At 39.6% G+C, this 23,091-nt stretch overlaps 1 protein-coding gene across 1 annotated transcript in view; it reads left to right on the forward strand.

The window, feature by feature from the left end:
• Window positions 1-23,091, forward strand: part of DNAH11 (dynein axonemal heavy chain 11) — a 358,971-nt gene that overhangs the window by 42,299 nt on the left and 293,581 nt on the right. The window contains exons 9-12 of the mRNA XM_053898599.1: window positions 13,455-13,571; window positions 19,951-20,088; window positions 20,398-20,522; window positions 21,073-21,268. Of these exons, the coding sequence (XP_053754574.1) occupies window positions 13,455-13,571; window positions 19,951-20,088; window positions 20,398-20,522; window positions 21,073-21,268 (576 nt within the window). The remainder of the gene's footprint in view (window positions 1-13,454; window positions 13,572-19,950; window positions 20,089-20,397; window positions 20,523-21,072; window positions 21,269-23,091) is intronic.

Here is a 23,091-nt window from a genome sequence, read left to right on the forward strand (position 1 = left end):
GTGTTTGCCTCATAGAATGGGTTAGGGGTATTCCCTCCTCTACAGTCTTTTGGAAGAGTTTAAGAAGGATTGGGGTTAATTCTTCTTTAAATGTTGTCTAGTGTTCACCAGTAAAGCCGTCTAGTTTTAGGATTTTCTTTGTTGTATAGTTTGCAGAGTACTGGTCTTTGATGTCTTTGGTTAAATTTATTCCTAGATATTTTATTCTTACCCACTTGTAAGTGGAATTGTTTTCTTAATTTTTCCTATTGATGGTTTGTTTAGTGTATAGAAGTGCAACAGGATTCTTTGTATTAATTTGTATCCTGAAGCTTCACTGATTACATTCATTGTAATAGGTTTTGTTTTAGTGGCATCTTTAGGGTTTTCTATATATGGTACCATGTCATCTGTGAAGAGTGATAGTTTTACTTCTTTCCGATTTGGATGCCTTTGATTTATTTTTCCCATCTAATTGCTTTCACAAGAACTTCCAGTACTATGTTGTGTAAAAGTGGCAAGAGTGGACATAATTGTCTGATTCCTGATCTTAGAAGAAAAGCTTTCATCTTTTTGCCTTTGAGAATGATGTTAGCTGCAGGTTTGTCATAGACGACCTTTATTATCATGAGGTGTGTTCCCTCTAACTCTACTTTGTTGAGTTTTCATCATGAATGGATGTTGAGTTATGCTAGATGCTTTTTCTGCATCTGTTGAGATGATAATGTGATTTTTATCTTTCATTTTGTTAATGTATTTTTGGTCATGATGAATGATCTTTTCTATATATTGTTGAAATTGATTTGCTAATATTTTGTCAAGAATTTTTGCATCTATGTTCATCAAGGATATTGATTGGTAATTTTCTTTCTTTGTAGTGCCTTTGTCTGGTTTTGGTATCAGTATGCTGACATCATAAGATAAATTGGAAAGTACTTCTTCCTCTCAGATTTTTTTTTTGGAATAGTTAGAAAAGGATAGGTATTAACTCTCTTTAAGTGTTTGGTAGAATTCACCTGTGAAGTCATCTGGTCCTGGACTTTTGTTTGAGAGTTTTTTGGTTACTGATGCATTTTTCTCACTGGTAATTGGTCTGTTCATATTTTATATTTCTTCCTGATTGAGCGTCAGAAGATTGCATGTTCCTAGAAATTTTTCCATTTCTTCCAGGTTGTCTGCTTTGCTGGGGTATTATTTTTCATAGTAGTCTCTTCTAATCCTTTCTATTTCTGTGGAGTTTGTTGTGTTGTTGTTGTTTGTGTTACTGTTTTCCTCTTTAAAAATTTTTTTTTCTAATTTTTTTAATGTTTATTTTTGAGAGAGAGGGAGAAAGAGAGAGAGAGTGTGCAAGCATGAGCAGGGGAAAGGCAGAGGGAGAGGGAGACACAGAACCTGAAACAGGCTCCAGGCTCTGAGCTGTCAGCACAGAGCCCCAGGCAGGGCTTGAACACATGACCAGTGAGATCATGACCTGAATCAAAGTCGGACGCTTAACTGACTGAACCACCCAGGTGCCCCTGTTTTCCTCTTTTATTTCTGATTTTGAGTTCTCTTTTTCCCTTGTTGAGACTGGCTAAAGGTTTCTCGTTTTATTGTTTTAAAGAACCAGCTCTTAGATTCATTGATTTGATCTCTCTCTCTCTCTCTCTCTCTCTTTTTTTTTTAGTCTTTATTTCCTCTCTGATCTTTATTATTTCCTTCTAACTTTAGGCTTTGTTGGGTTTTTTTAGTTCCTTTAGGTATAAGGTTAGATTTTTTGAGATTTTTCTTATTTCTTGAGGAAAGCCTGTATCACTATCTATTTCCCTCTTAGAACTGCTTTAACTTTGTCTCAAAGATCTTGAAGCATTGTGTGTCCACCTTTTTTTGTTATTGTTTTTGTCTCCAGATATTTTTTGATGTCCTCCTTGATTTCTTTATTGACCAACTGGTAGTTTAGTACCATGTTTTGTCTCCATGTGTTTGTATTTTACAGTTTTTCTTGTAATTTTTAGTTTCATCCTGTTGTGGTCAGTAAGATGCTTGATAGGATTTCAGTCTTCTTATATTTATCAAGACTTGCTGTGTGTCTTAAAATGACCCATCCTGGAGAATATTGTGTGTGTACTTGAAAAGAATGTGTATTCAGCTGTATTTGGATGGAGTGTTCTGTATATATCTTTTAGGCCCATCTGGCCTACTGTGTTGTTAAAAGCCACTCTTTCTTTACTGATTTCGTCCAGATGACCTATCCACTGATGTAAGCAGAATGTTAAAGTCTCCTACTATTAATGTGTTAATGTCAATTTCTCCCTTTATGTCAATATTTGCTTTACATGTCAATATATGTATTTTTAATTTTTTTTGATATACACACATTTTTGAGAGAGCGTGAGCATGGGCAGGGGTGGGACACAGAGAGAGGGAGACACAGAATCCAAAGCAGGCTCCAGGCTCTGAGCTGTCAGCACAGAGCCTGACCCGCAGGGCTCAAACCCATGAACTGCAAGATCATGACCTGAGCTGAAGTCTAACATTTAATGAACTGAGGCAACCAGGCACCCCTTATTAAACATATATTTAGGTGCATAGATATTTAAAATTCTTATAGCCTCAGATTGGATTGATCCCTTTATCATTATGTAATGCTCTTTGTCTCTTTTTGCAGTCAATTTTTTTTTTTAAGTTTCTTTTGCGAGAGAGAGAGAGAGAGAGAGAGAGAGAGAGAGAGAGTGCATGTGAGCAGGGGGAGAGGCAGAGAGAGGAGAGAGAGAATCCCAGGCAGGCTCCATGCTGTTGGCATGAGCCCAACTTCGGGCTTGAGCTCACAAACTGTGAGATCATGACTTGAACCAGAAGCAAGAGTCAGATGCTTAACTGGCTGAGCCACCCCCTTGCTCCTGCAGTCACTGTTCTAAACCCTCCTTTGTCTACCATAAGTATTGCTACCCTCAGCTTTTTTTTTTTTTTAACTTCCATTTGAATGGAATATTTTTTCCATCCCTTCACTTGTAGTTTGTATGTATCTTTAGGTTTGAAGTGTGTCTTTTTTTTTTTTTTAACGTTTATTTTTGATAGAGATAGAGCACAAGTGGGAAAGGGGCAGAGATAGAAGGAGACACAGAATCTGAAACAGACTCCAGGCTCTGAGCTGTCAGTACAGAGCCCGACGCGGGGCTGGAACTCACAAACTGCGAGATCATCACCTGAGCCGAAGTTGGATGCTTAACCAACTGAGCCACCCAGGCGCCCTTGAAGTGTGTCTCTTGTAAGCAGCATATAGTTGAGTCATATTTTGTTTTCCATTCATTCACTGTATGTTATTTGATGGGAGCATTTAGACCTTTTACATTTAGAGTAATTATTGATAGGTATGTATTTAGTGGCATTTTAATTGGGTTTTTTTTTTTTTTTTTGGTTGTTTTTGTATTTCTTTTGTATTGTCTTGCTCTTCTCCCTCGTGATGATGACTTTCTTTAATGTTTTCTTGGATTCCTTTCTGTAAATTTTTTGTATATCATTGATTTTTGGTTTGTGTTTACCATGAGATTCATATTTAATACCCTATGTATGTAGCACACGTGATAGTTAAGTTTGAACACATTCTAAAAACATTGCATTTTTATTTCCTACTGCATGTTTCATGTATATGATGTCAAATTTTTCATCTTATTTTGTGTATCCCTTAACCAATTATTGTAGATAGAATTACCTTGTTTTTTTGTTTTATGCTCCAAATTTTTATTTAAAATCTAGCTAGTTAACATATAATGTAATACAGTTTCAGGAGTAAAATTTAGTGATTGATCACTTACATATAACACTCAGCATAACAAGTGCTGTCCTTAGTACTCATCACCCATCTAGCCCATCCCCCACAGACCTCCCTCCATCAACACTCAGCTTATTCTCTATTGTTAAGGGTGTCTATGGTTTCCTTCTCTCTCTCTGTCTCTCTCTCTCTCTCTCTCTCTTTCCTCTCTTTCTTTCCCTTCCCATGCGTTCATCTGTTTTGTTTCCTAAATTCCACATATGAGTGAAATCACGGTATTTGTCTTTCTCTGACTGACTTTGCTTAGTGTAATACAATCCAGCTCTATCCAGGAATTGACTTTTGTTTTAATCTTCATTACTAGCCTTGTAAGTGATTGATGTAGTACACTCCTGTTGCTTTTAGTGGTGAAAATTTTTCTTTTCATAGTTTTCTTCTATTTATGGCCTTGCCTTTTCTGATTAAAGAAGTTCTGTTAGCATTTTTTATGAGGCTGGTTTAGTGGTGATGAACTTCTTCTATCTGGGAAACTTGATCTCTCCTTCAATGCTGAATAACTTTGCATGCTAGGTTGAATATTCTTGGTTGTAGGTTTTTTCCTTTTAGCACTTTGAATATATCATGCCATTTCCTTCTGTCTTACAAAGTTTCTGTTGAAAAATTAGCTGATAGTGTTTTAGGGTTTCCTTTGTACAGATGTAATTGTTTTTCCTGTTTTAAGATTACTTTTTCTTTAATTTTTAACATTTTAATTTTTGTGTCTTGATGTAGACCTCCTTGGATTCATCTTGCTTGGGGCTCTCTCTGTTTCCTGGATGTCCATTTCCTTCCCCAGTTTAAGGGAATTTTCAGCTATTACTTCTTCAGATAAGTGTTCTGCTTCTTTCTTTCTTTCTTTCTTTCTTTCTTTCTTTCTTTCTTTCTTTCTTTCTTTCTTTCTTTCTTCTGAAACACCTATAAGGTGAATATTGTTATGCTTGATGTTGTCTTAGAAGTACCTTACTATATGCTCATTTTTCTTTTTGCTCTTCAGCTTGAGTCCATTTCAGTACACTGTCTCCCAGATGATTGATTCATTCTTCTGCATCCTCTAATCTGCCCTTGATCCCTTTATTGTATTTTTCCTTTATTGTATTCTTTAGTTCTGATAGGTTGTATTTTCTTTCTTTGTTGTAGTTCTCACTGATTTCATCCACTCTTCTCAAGTTTAGTGAGCATCATTACTTTGAACTCTTTATCAGATAGATTGCTTATCTCCATTTCACTTAGTTTTTTGAGATTTTATCTTGTTCTTTTGTTTGGAACATATGCCTCTGTCACCTCATTTTTTCTCACTCTGTTTATTTCTATGTATTATGTAGGTCAGCTGTGTTTCCTGGTCTTGAAGGTTGTGGTGTTATTTAGAAGGCATTCTGTGAGCCCAGTAGTACAGTGCCCCCTAGTGCCCAGTACCAGGTTGTCCGGTGGTGTCCCCTGTGTGGGCGGTATACACCCTCCTGTTGTGCCTGGGCTGCATCTGCTGTAGTTGTGCTGGTGAGTGCTGCTGCCCCCCAGCCCATCTGTCTGCAGCGTCTGGCTGTGACTACTGGGAGTGTACTGGTGGGAAGGGCTGGCCCCTGGTATGCCCAGCTGAGAGGCCTGGCTATAGCTGCTACAGGCTGGCTGGTGGGTAGGATTAGCTCCTGGCATAGCTGGCTGAGAGATCAGGGTAAGCTTGTGTGGGCATGCCCCCTCCACCCCCAGGAGCCTGTTTGGAGGGGGCGTGCGGTGCCAGTCCCGGCCAGGACTGCCAGGTGTGTCGGGGACAGGAGCCACTTGGCAGGGTGGGTCTGCAGGGGAATTCTGGGGTCAACAGTGAGTGCTAGCAGTACAGATGGAGAGTGTCAGAACGAGCTCTGGCAAGCATCCAGCCAGCTAGATTGAAGGAGGGCAAGAAAAATGGCACCCACCAGCACTTTCTTTCTCTGAGAAGGCTCTTGTAGATCCCTTCCCCTTCAGCACACATCTTAAAATTAAGTCAGTAGATTTCCTTCACTTATAACCCAGGTGGCTTGACCAACTGCTGCTCTGTGCTAGGCCTTGGGCATAGTGGTACAGTGTGCTGGTCCTTTAAGAACAGTCTCAGTTTCCTGTAATCCTCTGCCTCTCCTGGAGTGCAGCCCTTCTCAAAGCCAAGTGTTGTAGGAGCAGGTCTTTAGGTACAGATCCCCATGGCCTGGGGTGCTTAATGTGTGGCTTGATAACATTCCTCAGGGAGGACCTTCACACCTGTGACATCCCTCCCACTTGGGGGTCCCTCTCCTGGGGGTTTGGTGCTCAACTGCATCTCTGCTCCCTCTTCCCTTCTCAATGTGTCTTCTTCTTTGTCTTTAGCTGTGGATGATCTCTTCTGCTAATCTTTAGATCATTTTCCGAAGGACTTACATTAAATGTGTGTCATGGGAGGAAGTGAGCTCAGGTTACTCTTACTCTGCCATCGTCTTAGAACTCATCTCAAGGTAGCCTTGATGTCCTTTGTGATTTCTTCCTTGACTCATTGGTTGTGGGAGGTAAGATTTAAAAAAAAATTTTTTTTAATATTTATTTTGGAGAAAGAGCAGGAGTGGGTGAGAGGCAGAGAGCAAGGGAGACATGCAGGATGTGAAGCGGGCTCCATGCTCTGAGCTGTCAGCACAGAGCCTGACACAGATCTCGAACTCACAAACTGTGAGATCATGACCTGAATCGAGGTCAGACACTTAACCTACTGAGCTACCCAGGCGCCCCTGGAGGGTAAGATTTCATACTTTAACTGGTGAAAGACGATGACATTAGACAGTGATAACTGATGGACATATAATGTAATAATTTATAAATGTATCTAGATATAAAATCTAGAACAATACAGAGAGTTACATTTGAAACACTATATTTACATCAAATCTAATTCTAAGAAAATTCAAATAATTAGAGCTGAAGACAGTAAGAAATGGAGGAAAACAACTGAAAAGAAACAAAAAAAAATTGACAGTTAAGCCTTAATGTAGCAATAATTACCTTAAATGTAAATGATCTAAATACACAAATACAAAGAGCTTGCCAGAGTGTACTAAAAAATATGACCCTACTGTATGCTTTATTTCAGAAATTTGCTTCAAATATAATCAAATTTGTAGATTAAAATTATATTGTAGATTTGTAGACCCTTGATAAAAGGGTCAGTCCACCAAGAAGACATAGCAATCCTAAATGTGTATGCGCCAAAAAAGCCAGCAGCAAAATATATGGTTGAAAACTGATAGAACCGAAAAGAAAGAGACAAATTCACATTCCAAGTTGAAGACCTCATTGGCCCCTTCTGAGAAATTGAAAGAACAAGTGAATCAGAAATGAGCGAGGATGTGGAAGAACTCACTAACATCAACCAGGAAGATCTAATCTATGTTTATAAGACACTCCACGCAACAAAAGCAGAATTCACTTTCTTTTTAAGTGCTCAAGAAACATATACCAGGATATGCCATATCTAGGCCATAAGACAACCTTAACAAATGTACGAGATTGAAATTGTACAGAATATGTTCTTTGTTGACAATGGCATCAAAAAGAAATCAATAATGTAAACATAACAGGAAATTTTCTTTTTTTTTTTAATTTTTTTAAGTTGTATTTATTTTTGAGAGAGAGACAGAGAGAGTGAGCGGGGGAGGGGCAGAGAGAAGGAGAGAGAGAGAATCCCAAGCAGGCTCTGTGTTGTCAGCATGGAGCCTGATGCGGGGCTCAAACTCACACACTGTGAGATCATGACCTGAGCCGAAACCAAGAGTCGGACTCTTAACCGACTGAGCCACCCAGGCGCCCCTTACAGGAAAATTTCAACATTGGAAACTGAGAAGCACATCTTTAAATATTCCATGAATCAAAGAACAGTGTCAAGGGAAATAAAATATAGAGGACTTAATGAAACTGAAAATGGAACCTATCAAAATTTGTGGGAACAGCCAAAGCAGTTCTGAGAGAGACAGTAATAGCACTCAGAATGTATAGATTAAAAAAGTCTCAAAACAGTAGTCAAGGTTTTCACTTTAAGAGCCTAGAGGAAAAAAACAAACAAAAAACCTAGAAAAAAGAGCAAAGTAGATACAAAGCAACTAGAAAGAAGGAAACAGTAAAGAGAACAGATCTATGAAATTTAAAAAATAGAGAAAAATCAATGAAACTAAGAGTTAATTCTTTGAAAAGACAAAGTGAAAAAGCAAATTACCAGTATCAGGGATAAAATGGGCTACCACTACATTCTCTGCAGACATCAAAAGAATAATAGGGAATATTGCAACAAAAAACAACCTCTGCACACATCAATTTGACACCCGGAAGAAATGGACTGATTCCTCAAATATCAGAACTATCACAGCTCATCCAATGAGAAATAGATAAATTAAAATTTTTATTTTATTTTTTAAATTTACATCCAAATGAGTTAGCATATAGTGCAACAATGATTTCAGGAATAGATTCCTTAATGCCCCTTGCCCAGTTAGCCCATCCACCCTCCCACAACCCTCTAGTCACCCTCTTTTCTCCATATTTAAGTTTCTTATGTTTTTTCCCCTCCCTGTTTTTATATTATGTTTGCTTCCCTTCCCTTATGTTCATCTGTTCTGTGTCTTAAAGTCCTCATATGAGTGAAGTCATATGACATTTGTTTTTCTCTGACTAATTTCACTCAGCATAATACCCTCCAGTTCCATCCACATAGTTGCAAATGGCAAGATTTCATTCTTTTTGATTGCCGAGTAATACTCCATTGTATATATATATACCACATCTTCTTTATCCATTCATCCATCGATGGACATCGATGGGCTCTTTCCATACTTTGGCTATTGTTGATAGTGCTGCTATAAACATTGGGGTGCATGTGTCCTTTTGAAACAGCACACCTGTATCCCTTGAATAAATACCTAGTGCAATTGCTGGGTCGTAGGGTAGTTCTATTTTTAATTTTTTGAAGAACCTCCATAGTGTTCTCCAGAGTGGCTGCACCAGCTTGCATTCCCACCAGCAATGCAAAAAAGATCCTCTTTCTCCACATCCTCGCCAACATCTTTCGTTGCCTGAGTTGTTAATGTGAGCCATTCTGACAGGTGTAAGGTGGTATCTCATCGTGGTTTTGATTTGTATTTCCCTGATGAGTGATGTTGAGCATTTTTTATGTGTCGGCCATCTGGACGTCTTCTTTGGAGAAGTGTCTATTCCTGTCTTTTGCCCATTTCTTCACTGGATTCTTTGTTTTTTGGGTGCTGAATTTGATAAGTTCTTTCTAGATTTTGGATACTAAGCCTTTATTTGATATGTCATTTGCAAATATCTTCTCCCATTCAACCGGTTGCCTTTTCATTTTGCTGATTGTTTCCTTCACTTTGCAGAAGCTTCTTATTTTGATGAGGTCCCAGTAGTTCATTTTTTCTTTTGTTTCCCTTGCCCCCAGAGACCTGTTGAGTAAAAAGTTGCTGCAGCCATGATCAGAGAGGTTTTTGCCTGCTTTCTTCTCGAGGGTTTTGATGGTTTCCTGTCTTACATTTAGGACTTTCATGCATTTTGAGTTTATTTTTGTGTATGGTGTAAGAAAGTGGTCCAGGTTCATTCTTCTGCATGTCGCTGTCCAGTTTTCCCAGCACCACTTGCTGAGGAGACTGTCTTTATTCAATTGGATATTCTTTCCTGCTTTGTCAAAGATGAGTTGGCCATATGTTTGTGGGTCCATTTCTGGGCTCTCTATTCTGTTCTGTCGATCTGAGTGTCTGTTTTTGTGCCATTAAAATTTTTTTTTAATGTTTATTTTTGAGAGCGAGTGTGCGAGTGGGAGAAGGGCAGAGAAGGGAGGGCAGAGGATGAGAAATGGGCTCTGTACTGACAGCAGGGAGCCTGATGTGGGATTCTAACTCAAGAACCACAAGATCATGACCTGAGCTGAAGTTGGATGCTTAAGCACCTGGGCCACCCAGGCGCCCCAGAAACAAATTTTAAAGTGAGATACATTTGACGTATAACATTGATTAATTAGTTTTAGTTGTGCAACATGAGTTTGACATGAGCATAGATTGAGAAACGATGATCACAGTAGGTTTAGTTAACATCCATCACCACATGTGGTTGACATTTTTTCCCCTGTGGTGAATAGAAAATTTGAATAATATAACTACTAAGAAAATTGGATTTGTGATTTAAAAACCTCCCAAAAGGGGGGTTCCTGGGTGGCTCAGTTGCTTAAGCGTCCAACTCTTGGTTTGGGCTCAGCTCATGATCTTAGAGTTTCGTGAGTTTGAGCCCCATATCAGACTCTGCGCTGGTAATGCAGAGCCTGCTTGAGATTCTCTCCCTCACTGTCTGCTCCTCTCTCCCTCTGTCTCTGTCTGAAAATACATAAATAAACTTAAAAAAAAAAAAAAAACTTCCCCAAAGGAAATATCCAGGCCCGGACTGTTTAACTGGAGATTTCTTCAGTTATTTCCAAATATTTAGGAATTAATATTAGTTTTACACAGTTTCTTACAGAAATACGAGAGGAGGGAACACTTCCTAATTTGTTTTATGAAGCTAGTAGTTATTATCCTGATTACCAGACCAGAGCAGATAATAAAAAAAAAAGGAAAAGTACAAACTATTTTCCCTCATAAATCTAGAGCTAAAAATCCTTAGCAAAGTATTAGTAAGCAGAATTTGGCAACACAGAAGAAGGACCTATACCATGTGCAAGTGAGGTTTATTTTAGGGATGCAAAGCTGGTTTAATATTTGAAAATCCACATATTAACAGTTTTAAAGAAGACAAGAATGATTATGTTAAATGATGCATGAAAATCATTTTACCAAATTCCGTGTCCTTTTCTGATGAAAACTCTCAGAATAGAAACAGAGTAACCTCTTGAATTTGCATAAAGAACATGTTCCAAAAGCCTGTCGCACATTATACGTAATGGTTAAGGGTCTTTCTAAATCCCAAACACGTAGCATATGTTCAACTGCCCACTCAACATCTGAGCTGAAATATTTGATAGACATCTCAATATAAACTTGCAAAGCGGAACCTCTCCTTTACCTGTACTCCAACCTACTCTTCCTTGTCTCCATCTCATTAGATGGCACATGTGATGCACAGCTTTGGAGTCATTCACGGTCTTGCTCTTTTACCCATGATAAACAGCAGGTTCTGCCCGACATACCCTGAGATTATACCCACATCTCATCTCTGACCTGAATTACTGCCTTTGCCCCGAAACTGCTTAGCCCCTGTCTTGGCTCCATTAGGGTCTATTTTTCACTCAGTAGCACGAGTGCCTTTTAGGAGTTAAGTCAAATCAGGGCATTTCTCTAGCTAAAACTTCAGTAATTTCTCATGTCACTAATAAGGGCAATTTTGCAGTTGCCAAGGTGGAAAAAAAAAGTTTATAATGATCCTTGAGTAATTCCAGCATATTGTTAATGCTTTAATAAGTATTTATTGAGAAACACGTGTGTGCCAAGAACCCCATTAAGTATGGGGACTGTGACTCTGACTATTAAACCTGTTCATTATATTCCCAGAGTTTTGACTCCAGGGGAGAATACAGGTAGGCAATAATCCAGTGGGCTCAGTGCTAGGATTTGAAAAATACAGAGCGCTAGGAGAATGTTTGTGAAGGGCCCCTTTGCCAAAGGAAGTGAGAGGAAACTGAGAAAGTACCTGAAAGATAAATAGAACTGAAAAATAAATACACATTAGGCAGGTGAAGAGTGGGTAAAAAGGAAGGGATTAGTGGAAAATTGAATCCTTCAGAGAGAGAGGATGGGTATGACCAGGCAGGTAGGGCTGGTTCCTAGTGTGAAAGGGGTTCCAGATCACATAAGGTTTTATAGAGTGTGGTAAGACTTTTGAGACTTTATCTTAAAAAATAAGGATTATGAATTGGAGGATTATGAATAGTGACATCATAATATTTCTTTTTTTAGGAAGCTTATTTAGACGGCACTTTGAGGAATTATTCATAGAGACAATAACAGAGGCAAAGAAAGTGTTTAGCAGAAATCCAGCTGAATGGTAGTGGTGATCTGGACCAGAGTGATGCCTGGAGAGAGGGAGCATAGTCAGCGTACTCACAAGGTGGTTAAGAGAAGAGATTGATAGCACTTGACCAAGAGAGAAGGGGGCAAAGGAGGTGGCTGAAATTTCTGTTCGGGTGTCTAAAAAGAGCTGCTTTTTAGAGAAAATGATGAATTCAGATTTGTGCAAGATGACTTTGAATTATCTGTGAGACTTTCATGGGGAGAGGTGCCATTGACCTTCTGAATTTGGGTTGAATGAGTAAAACAGTTTAGGAGAGAGAGAGAGATAGTTGGGATCGAGATTCGCATTTTCCCCTCCTTGAGCTATTAACTACTAACTGTTTAACACTTGAGCATCTGAAATTGTAAGCTTCTTGTTGTTGTACTGAGAAGAGGGATAAGTTAGGCTTGTTGGGACTTGTTGGGAAGTTGTGTTTACTTTTAAAAGTCATTGATCTTGAATGAAGAGACTATCTCTTGTTCAGACCTAGAGACTTCCTCTAGATGCTAAATATAACATTGTGATATATGACACACAGAGCCCTAGAACGTTGCCATTGCACTCTGTTGTCAGGGTGTGTTAAAGGGTCAGCACAGGGGGTGTTCCTTCGTAGAAACCTACAAACGTTGTGATTGGAATGTGGGCTCTGGAGTCAGGTTGCCAGGATTTATGCTCTGGTTCTGCTGTGACTATGGGCAGGTTATTTAACTTCCCTGAGTTTGTTTTGTCCCGTATAAGGCGGAAACAATATCACCTACATCATGTGGTGTTTGTGCAAGTTGAGTTAATATTGGAAAGCATTCAGAACAGAAAACTGAATGTTAGCCATCAGTATTACTGCTGTTATTAATAGATGAGGCTTTGTTTATAGAGGTAACAGAGGACCCCGTGATGTTAAATGGGTGGTACACACGGTCTAGGGGCAGCATGACTGGAAAGCCCAAAGTGTTAGTGAATTTCTGGAACTTCTTCGGTGAAGACTGTGAATTGCTGTGCCATGCAGATGATAGTTATTCTTTCACGATTTCATTCTTTCTAATCACGGGAGTGGGTGGTTATTATTAGGAGGAAACTGGGGGTTGTTAACTGCATATTAACACACAGGGAAAATGGAAGAGCATTGTGTTTCATCCGTATCACTAATGATGCTTTCTTACAGACCTGTGATTTTTGTTCTCGCCTGAAGAAATAGTGTTTCTGGGTAGGTTTTCTGCTCCATGAGAAACCATCCTCTTTTAAACTTATAGGTATACTGAAATTACAATGAAGATGGGTTCTTTTCTATTTTCGGAAAAGCTTTGCTTTATCACTGATTAAAAAAAAAAAAATGGATTGGGGGAGGACAACAGACCGTGGGTCCAAATGCTGATGTCGAGGTCTGTGCCGGTGAAAAGGCCAGTGGAAACGCAGGCTGGCAGTGCTAAATGCTCAGTGTTCCCATAAGGCTCCCGTTTTGAACAGTTAGATAAGTTCTTTCTTGTTCTTCCCTGGAATCCTGCTATGAAACATTCAGAGAGATGGGGAGAAGGAGGAGGGGAGAGAAGGGGAGGGGGAAGGGTGTCACAGGGAGGGAGAGGGAGGGAGGCAGGTCATGCTTCAGTGATTGCTATTTTCACTGTTGGATACTTTCTCATAAACTATTTGCCTTTGAATTTTACAGGAATTTGAAAGTGATTATGTTGTGTTTAAGTCCAAAACTTTGGAATTTGACCGAAGGCTTGGGACAATTCTTTGTGAAGGTTTCTTTAACTGCAATGGTTTAGAAGCTGCGTTCAAGGTTAGTTCTGAAGAAGCTATCATTAAAAAATATTTTCCTAGTGAATACATTCCTTTCGGATCCAGGTAAACTATTAACCAGTCACATGCTGTTTGCATTCACCTCCCTGAATTAAATTTTACGTACTGCTCTGATGAATGATGTGCACTCTGGACAAGGTCATTGTCAGGACTTTGGGGCATTGATCTTTTTTCAGATGAAGTGTTGTAGCTCTTGTTACCTTTAGAGTGAGGTTGGCATGGCCAATGAAATCCTGATTGAAAATTAAGCCTCCATGAGAAGTGGGAAATACCTCTTAATCTAAGATTTTTTTCTTGACCATTGTTTACATGTGTTGGGTTTACCTGGCCACTTCACTTCTGAAACAAATAGGATTTTGGGTACTATGTTTCATGAGATATAAGACATCATAGGTTTTCAAACACACCATTATTTTGTGTATACAGAAAGGAAAGTGGTGCCAAAAAATTATGGTTCCATCGATTATGTACCATAGTCCACTTTCAGATGTTAAAATGCAAAAAAATGTTGGACAGAGAACTGACGAAATGCAGTGTGCTATGTATGTATTCTGAGTTACATAAAAGAAATGCATCGTCGCAGACCTCCCAAAAGGACAGCTTATGAGATGAGGAAGAGGGACATATATGAAACTTGCTTGTCAAAGAAAAGAACCGTAAGTGACATGTAAATTCAGATGGCATCCCACAAGAGGAACTGAGCCTTCTGTTTCAGGAGAAATATGCCCAGGGAATCTTGGGCACAATTCATTGAAAATGGCAGTGCAAAACAAGAGAATGGACACAGACTTCATGTAAGATACTGTCCGATTTTGACCTTCAGATTCACATGATCAGTCAGTTGGTGGTGAAGGTGGAATTGTCTTGGCCTGGGAAAGCATTTTAACATGGAGAATTGACAAGGATCAAGTAGTTGTGCATTTTGTAAGAGCTGGGAGATGAAATGGAGATGCTGTTGCCCAAAATATATAGCCTGTTATTGTAGAATTAAGCTGCCTGTGATCCCATCTCTCAGAAATTACTATTTCATACCACCACTACTTTTTATTTGGGTAGAAATGCATACATGTATCTCTTTGACAAAAGTGACATCATAGGCTGGCCCTCGGCAAACTTTTTCACTTAGCAATCAGTCATAAATATTTTCTTTTATAGCAGAATTCAATACTGTTTTTGTAATGTAATGTAATGTTTTGTAATTACCCAGTAATGTATCATTCTCTCTGTTACTGGAGCTACTTTGTTTTTCATGCTTTTATAAATAACTAGAGGAAAGAATGTAGATGGTTCTCTTTACAGAGACTCCTACCTGTTGTTGTTGTTGTTGTTAAAGCCTTTTTTTTAATGTTGGGGTGCCTGGGTGGCTCAGTCAGTTAAGTGTCCGACTTTGGCTCAGGTCATGATCTCACAGTTAGTGAGTTCAAGCCCCATGTCTGGCTCTGTGCTGAGAGCACAGAACCTGTTTGATATTCTCTCTCTCCCTCTTGGTCTGCCCCTTCCCTGCTCCTTCCTGCTTTCTCTCAAAAATAAATAAATAAACGCAGAAAAAAAACCTAAAATGGGGCATCTGGGTGGCTCAGTTGGTGTGACTTCAACTCAGGTCATGATCTCACAGTTTGGGAGTTCTAGCCCCACGTCGGGCTCTGCGCTGGCCTCTCGGAGTCTGGAGCCTGCTTGGCATCCTGTGCCTCCCCCTCTCTCTCCCCCTGACTTGTGCATGTGTTCCCTTTCTGTCAAAAGTAAATACATAAACGTTTTAAAAATAGTGTTTGTTTATTTTTGAGAGAGAAAGAGAGTGTGACTGGGGAAAGGGCAGAGAGAGAGAGAGGCACAGAGGATCTGAAGCGGGCTCTGGCCCGACAGAGAGCCTCATGCAGGGCTTGGACTCGCAAACCGTAAGATCAGGACCCGAGCCAAAGTTAGATGCTTAACCACCTGAGTCACCCAGGCGCCCCTGCTACCTCTTCTAATTCAAGTCTCTCTTCTTCTCTTAGCACAACGGTTGATACGGATTCTCTTCTAGTGTGTGCCACTTCTCTTTTTCTAAACAACTTTGTCTTTTTGTCATGTATTTTTTTCTTTAACTTTCCCCATATTTGTACCTTGTCTGTGGAAACGTATAACGTGAGCTCCTGCCTGGTAGCTCTGCAGGGGTGGGACATCATCTTAGGTTTTTTGTTATATTTAGATCCCTTCCTTCAGTGTCTTATGAAGCGAACACTTCATAACTGCTTGGGGTTGGGTAGACTGGTCGTCAGAGTAACGGAATGACACCCTGCTGAGGGTGACTGCAGGGAGAAAAGTGGCAGAGGACAAAACTTACAGGATTGCGTATTGAGGAAAAAACGATCTCTGCCACCGGTGCAGGATGATAAACTGTGACCGTTGGCTGTTGGGTCCCAGGGAATAAATATTTGCAGATGCTTTTCCCAAGACCGTGATTCATGCCTGCCCTTGGCAAAGACGTGACCAGGAAGGGCACTGGGCCCAAACACATTCTCCTCTAATGTGAAACTGTAGTTCAAAGCCTCCAAGTGTCGACACTCAATAAAAAACAAAACAAAGCCAAACGCGAAGGGATGTTTCTCTGAAATGTAGTGTGTCTGCGTGAAGGTAGACTGAAGTGTGCGAGTGAAAGTGTCTAGAGGAGTCCTCAGACGGTGAAAGTGGAGGCGATGAAAGTGTGACGTGTGCAATGGTTCAGGTGGCAAGAGATGAAAAAAATTGTGGAAAGAGGAAAAGCCAGGAAAAAAAAACATAAATAGCTAGTACTTGAATGGTGGCAGCAGCCTTAGGAAAAGCCATGTTACGTAGTGAAAGTGGGAATTAGAAGAAAATTACAGCGGATCTTACAGATCTCAAATGGGATATTTAGGAGACGAAACATGTAGTGGGAGTCCATGTTTAATCGTTTGAGGTTGATAGGAAGGGAAGTGTTTTTTCTACTCTTTACAGAATAGCTCTCAGTGCCATCATGACAAGGAAGCAAGAGGTGCCAGTGACCACAGTTCTCATCCCAGAGGGTAATTTTTAGCTACTTGGTCATGTGCACCTGCCTAAAGGGTTAAGACTTTTCTTCTTACTATTTCCTGGCTCTCCAGCCTCCCCATAGCCTCTGTGTCTTTTCTCTGTTACACTTGGAGTCACGTCTCACTAAACATATCAGGTAGACAAGATGAGATGCGGTCAGGAAGCTTCTGGTATTTCACTTGTGGTCAGTACAGTAAGTGTTTGAAAGAGCATGTTGGGAAATCAATGCATTTCCCTGCTGTCGGAGGATTGCGCTTCTTTGTTCAATCTCAGTCAGTGTTTGCTTCTGAATGTTAATACAAAATCCAAAGTCAACAAAATAGTGGTTGCAAGGAGAACGTTTATTTGCATTTTGCTAGGTAGCCGCTAATCAAGCAGGTTTAAAAATGTTTAGCAGTTTCTATAGTGTTATAATTGATATTACCAGAGGAAAAACAGCCTAATGTCTCTAAACTGACCTCTAAGATACAGTTAAATCTACTTTTTACTTTGTACAATTTTTTGTTGTTGTTGTCGCTGTTTTTCCCCCAGTGAATGTGGTTTATGTAAATATTCAGAAAATGTTAACAGGAAAGCTGTTTTTAAAGAACAGGTTTTTCCCCCCCATTATTTTGCTTTAATTCCAGTGTAATTAACATACAGTGTTAAATTAGTTTCAGGTGTACAATACAGTGATTCAACATTTCTGTACATTACATTACTTCAGCTCCATTGGTTAAGCATCCAGTTTTTGATTTCGCTCAGGTCATGATCTCCTGGTTGTGAGAGTGAGCCCTGAATCGGGCTCTGCACTGGGCAGGAGCCTGCTTGAGATTCTCCCTCTCTGTCTGCCCCTCTCCCACTCAGGCTTGCTCACACCCTTTCTCTCTCAAACAAACAAAGAAAACAATTAAAAACCCCAATCCTGTACATTACTTAATGTTCATCCTATGTGTTCTCTTAACACCCCTCACCTGTTTCATCCATCATCCATCCCACATCCCCTCTGCTAACCACCAGTTCTCTGTTTTTGAGTCTTCTTCTCTTGTCTTTTTTTTCTTCGTTAAATTTCACATACATGATATCATAGGTTGTCTTCTTCTGAGTGATTTCTCTCACTTAGCATTATGCCCTCTAGATCCATCTATGCTATTACAAGTGGCAAGATTTTATTATTTTTTTATGGCTCATATTCTGTTGTACATATACCACGTCTTTTCTACCCATTCATTTATTGATAGACACTTGGGTTGCTTCCATATTTTGCTTTTGTAAATAATGCTACAGTAACATAGCGGTGTATATATCTTTTCAAATTAGTGTTTTGTATTTGGGTAAATACCCAGTAGTGCAATTACTGGATCATATGGTAATTCTATTTTTAATTTTGTGAGGAACCTCCATACTGTTTTCCACAGTGGCTGCACCAGTTTGCATTCCCACCAACGGTGCATCAGCATTGCTTTTTTTTTTTTTTCCACATCCTCACCAACAGTTGTTGTTTAAAGAAAACAAAAATAGTTTTTTAAATGTTTTGTTTATTTTTGAGACAGAGACAGAGCATGAGTGAGGGAGGAGCAGAGAGAGAGGGAGACACAGAATCTGAACCAGGCTCCAGGCTCTGAGCTGTGAGCACAGAGCCCGATGAGGGGCTCGAGCTCACCCACTGTGAGATCATGACCTGAGCCAAAGTTGGACGCTTACCCACTGAGCCACCCAGACGCCCGTAAAGAAAATAAATTTTGAGGGACACCTTAAGAAGGCATAGACGTTGGTGTATGGTTTTCTGCCATCTTGATGGTGTTTACTGACTTTGAGGAGGTATCTTCTTTTAAAGAAATATCTATATAACAGGTCTAGTAACTGACATTTGATGAAACCCACACAGAGTAAGCAAGTGACAAAATAATTTTAAATGACCCTTTGGCTGTTTAGGGCCTGCACCGGGAAGCCCCGGCCCTGGTGCCAGACTGCCCAGTGTCCAACAGCAGCCCTGCCACTAGCTGTGAGAATTTGGGGAAATGACTCCCTCTCCACGACTCAGTTTTCTTATCTGAAAGATGTGACAACAGCATTGTAAGGCCCTTAAAATACAGTACGTGGCACCTCGCAAGCATTATTTAAACACATCTTATGTGACAGTGTGCATTTTAATTACATCGTTTTGCTTGCAAGGAAAGCTGTCTGACGCCGGCACGCAGGAGGATCCACGTGGGGCAGAAGACAAGGCAGGAGGCTAGTGGAGATCCAAGGTCAGGCTCCTCAGATAGCTAAGCCTTGTGGAAACTGGTGGTGAAAGTTCATTTGGATTTGGGTGGGGAGCATGGACTGAGCGAGGAGAGCTGAAGGACCTTTACTGTCCTGCTTGCCGGTGATGTGATCCTGTTCCAGTCCACTTCTTTTTCTTCTGTCTCCCTATTTATTGGTTTCCTCCCCTTGCTGATAGTTTTTGTTCACTCCTAATTTTGCCACGGTGACTTCAATCTGCTGTGCCCCAATTCTTTTCCGGAGGAGGAGAGAATGTGATGAGTTCAAGGCATTAGTTTGAGGTAGGACATTCCTGTCAAAGGAGATAGCTGCTTGCGGGATAGTTGCCCTTGGAGCAGGTCACCACTACTGCCCGAGGCCACCGCGTCGGGGGTCGCTGGGTGGTGTGGCAGGCAACATGGCTGCCATGCGCAGGACAATCACAGTAACTGGTACATTCGGTATAATTTATTATGACTATTATTATCATGAAGTGTATTTATTTTGACAGAAACAGAAACAGCTTGAGTGGGGAGGAGACAGAATCCCCAGCAGGCTCAGCACTGCCAGCTCAGCACGATTAGGGCCATGAACTCACAAAACTGTGAGATCATGATCTGAGCTGAAATAAGAGTTGGACGCATAACCAGCTGAGCCACTCGGGTGCCCCTGGCATAATTACTAAAGGTGTGACCTGGAGGGCCTCCATATGGATATTCTTATATCGAAAGAGCCTACATGTAGGAGGGGAGAACAAATAGGCACACGTTTTACTTCTGTTTTTCATATCTGCACAGTCTCTTCTAAAACATTTCCTGGTGCCCAGCAGGCGGAAGTAGTGTTATCTGCGAGCAGAGACTGCTGATAGGCAGTAGTTAATTTCTGACTCCTCTCATTTTCTGCTGAGGCAGGGAAATTGCTTTACATTTAGTATTTGCTTTATTGGACAAATGTTTTCAGTTTGGAGGTACTTCAGGATTCTCTTAGGGTTCTAGAATTTTGTTTTATCTCTAGTCATATCGGAGGTTTAATGGGGGAGAAATAATGGAGTATTTGTATTAAAAACCCACAGTTCTTAACCTTGTAACTTTGATTTTTCACAGCTTTTGACCGTATTTGGGAATTTTCTAGAGAAACCGGTTGTCATGGAAATCTTCAGCCCACATTATAGCACACTAGTGCTCATGTTTGACGCGGAGTTGGATATGTGTAAGCAGTTGTATAATGAACACGTGAAGCAGGTAAGTAGGGGGTGAAGTTGAGCACATCCACAGCATCATTTTTGTGGGTAATGACCATCAGTTGGGACTTGATTTAATGATACCTAAAGAGTAGATGTGGGCCCTAAGCCTTTTATGCCTTTATTTAATTGGTTTCTTTATGCAGATGAACTTGGCTTAGGACCATAACCCTACTACTCAAGTTCTTAACACATACGTTTTGTGTATTTGTACTGTAAAACTACCAAAATGAACAATTGCTTACAAGGTTGGAATGCACTCTGATTACATATTTCCTTTCTTCCTCTTCACCAAAATATCAATTTGCAGATTGAACGTGGAAATGTAGTTCTCCACAGGAATATGCCTTTTACCTCAGGCAACATCAAATGGGCTAAAGAGGTCCTTGAACGACTTCAAACATTTTGGTCCAATTTTGCATCTCTCCGGTATTTGTAAGTTATTAGGCTTATTTCATGGTAAAACCATCCTAATGAGACAAGCAATTTTTATGGAGGTCAGCAAGCTGTTCATTTTAGCACTTACAGAGTCTTTGCCCTTATATTTAACTCTTACTTGGCTCAGTTCGTTGAGAAGGATTCATCCTCATGATTTTAAAATACATTCAATGGGGCTCTTAAAACCTCATCTCTTTAGGTCCATACATAATTTCTTTTCACTTTTCGTTTTCACTGACAATACGTTGGTAGCTTTTTGTTACTTTTCTTCAGCAACTAGCACTCCTTTTATTTTGCAGATTTTCTGTACCTGCCTCTTTTCTTTGTAGGAATTGGTAACTTTCTGCTGTTGACATTCAGTTACATCTTGGGAGTTCCATTAATTTGATAACTGTCTTTTAAGGCAAAGACAATTCATAACCATTATTTGGCATCTATTGTTTCTATTCCTGTTTTTATAGTACATTTTATCATACTGTCTATTTTATATTTTACTGTCAAGTAGTCAAGCTGAAATCTAATATGTAGAAAAATCGTATTCCTACAGATTCTTGGAAAGTCCTGATGATGCCCTAGTTTATCAGAAGTATACTGAAATGACAACTTTGCTAGACCAATTTGAAAATTCTATCTATGATGAATGGAAAAGTAACGTTGATGAAATCTGTGAATTCAATTTGAATCAACCCTTGGTTAAATTCAGTGCCATAACTGGTCTTCTCAGTGTCAACTTTGACCCAAAGGTAGGGGTTTGATGTTTTTAAGTTGTTTCATAGATGGCATTTTTATTACAAGTAAATCTCTGATGCTTCCAGTCATTTATATTTAATTTTGGGAGACTGTCAGTGCCACTAGGAATATAACTGAAATCTTAAAAAAAAACAACAACAACTTATTTTTGAGAGAAGAGAGAGCACCAGTGGAGGAGGGGTAGAGAGAAAGGGGGACAGAGGATCTGAACTGGGCTTCACTCTGACAGCAGCCAGCCCACAGCGAGGCTCAAACCCACAAACCGCAAGATCATGACGTGAGTTGAATTTGGACGCTCAGCTAACTGAGCCACTCAGGTGCCCCCTGAAAACAACTTTTAATAGGTTGTAGTTTTAGAGGTTGGTTTCCCAAATGCTGTATTAATTACTGTTTATTTTGCCTTGTAATTGCCACTTCTACCTTCACTGAATAATGAGTTGAGAGTGGGGTCCATCCATTTTACCTTTGTGTTTTTTGATTCCAGCATAGTGTCTGACGTGTGGTAATACCTAATGTTAGCTCAATTGAATGTAATTATAGTCTTTATCAGTTTTCTGGCTTGAATTTTATTTGCTTTTGGTTCACTAAAATTTTATCACAGAAGTTAAGGTTTGGGGAGTCGACAAAATGTATGGAATGAGAGACCTTTTTTAATCCTTTGGGTGGATAATGGTAAATGATTTGTCATAATATCTTTCAAAGGGACAATAAACTCTAATATGTTAAATTAGTAATTCTTATAAAATAGTTTTCAGAAAAACACAAAACAACATATAAATGCCCCAAATAGTATGAACAGTTAAGGGGCGCCTGGGTGGCTCAGTCGGTTGAGCATCCGACTTTGGCTCAGGTCATGACCTCGCGGTTCATGAGTTCGAGCGTCGGGTTAGGGTTTGTGCTGACAGCTCGGAGCTTGGAGACTGCTTTGGATTCTGTGTCTCCCTCTGTCTCTGCCCCTCCCCTGCTCACATTCTCATTCTCTCTCTCTCTCTCTCTCTCAAAAATAAAGATTAAAAAAAATTAAAAAAAAAAATGAACAGCTAAGTAGTATCCGGGATGAAATTTACCTTTATTGAAGAGATCATTTTTATTTTATGATAAACCACATAACAAAAAGAAATTTCATAAATTCTCTGAGGAAGTTTATTTTCTCAAAACTTCATTACATGTTATGTAATTGATAAGAATGTAATAATGAAAACACAGGAAGTTTAATAGAAATTACCTATGGTTTGCTTATATTTATATAGAATGTACTCTCTGTGCATATATTTGCTAAATGATATATATGTAGGCATATATGTATTTTAACTTATTTCCAACTTTGAGAGCTTGGCAGGAGACACAAAATAAGCTTTTTCTTAATGTTTATGTATTTTGAGAGAGAGAGAGAGAGAGAGAGAGAGAGAGAGAGAGAGAGAGGGGGAGAGAATCCTAAGCAGACTCTGTGCTGTCAGTGTGAGCCCCATGCAGGGCTTCATTTCATGAACCGTAAGATCATGATCTGAGCCAAAATCAAGATTTGGCTATTTACCCAACTGAGCCATTGAGGCACTCCTAAACTTTTCTATTTACCTAAAAGAATGTGCTTTACAGGAAAGGGCAAACATATAAAAATATCTATTTGTGAGTTGCTTTTACAAAAAAATTAGTCAAAATTTGGCTAATTTTTTAGATAGTGAAGATTATATACTGTTTTTTAGTGATTTCCCTTTCATGTCAGTTGTATTGTATACCTAGGTAGGAAATGGGCCTCATTGGATTTGATTGTCATAATCTGCACCCAAATTCTGATCTGTTGCCCTGAAATAGTACG

This window comes from Panthera pardus, unplaced genomic scaffold (genome assembly GCF_024362965.1).
Source record: "Panthera pardus isolate Hobbes unplaced genomic scaffold, ASM2436296v1 HiC_scaffold_8, whole genome shotgun sequence".
In the NCBI taxonomy this organism is placed as follows: Eukaryota; Metazoa; Chordata; class Mammalia; order Carnivora; family Felidae; genus Panthera; species Panthera pardus.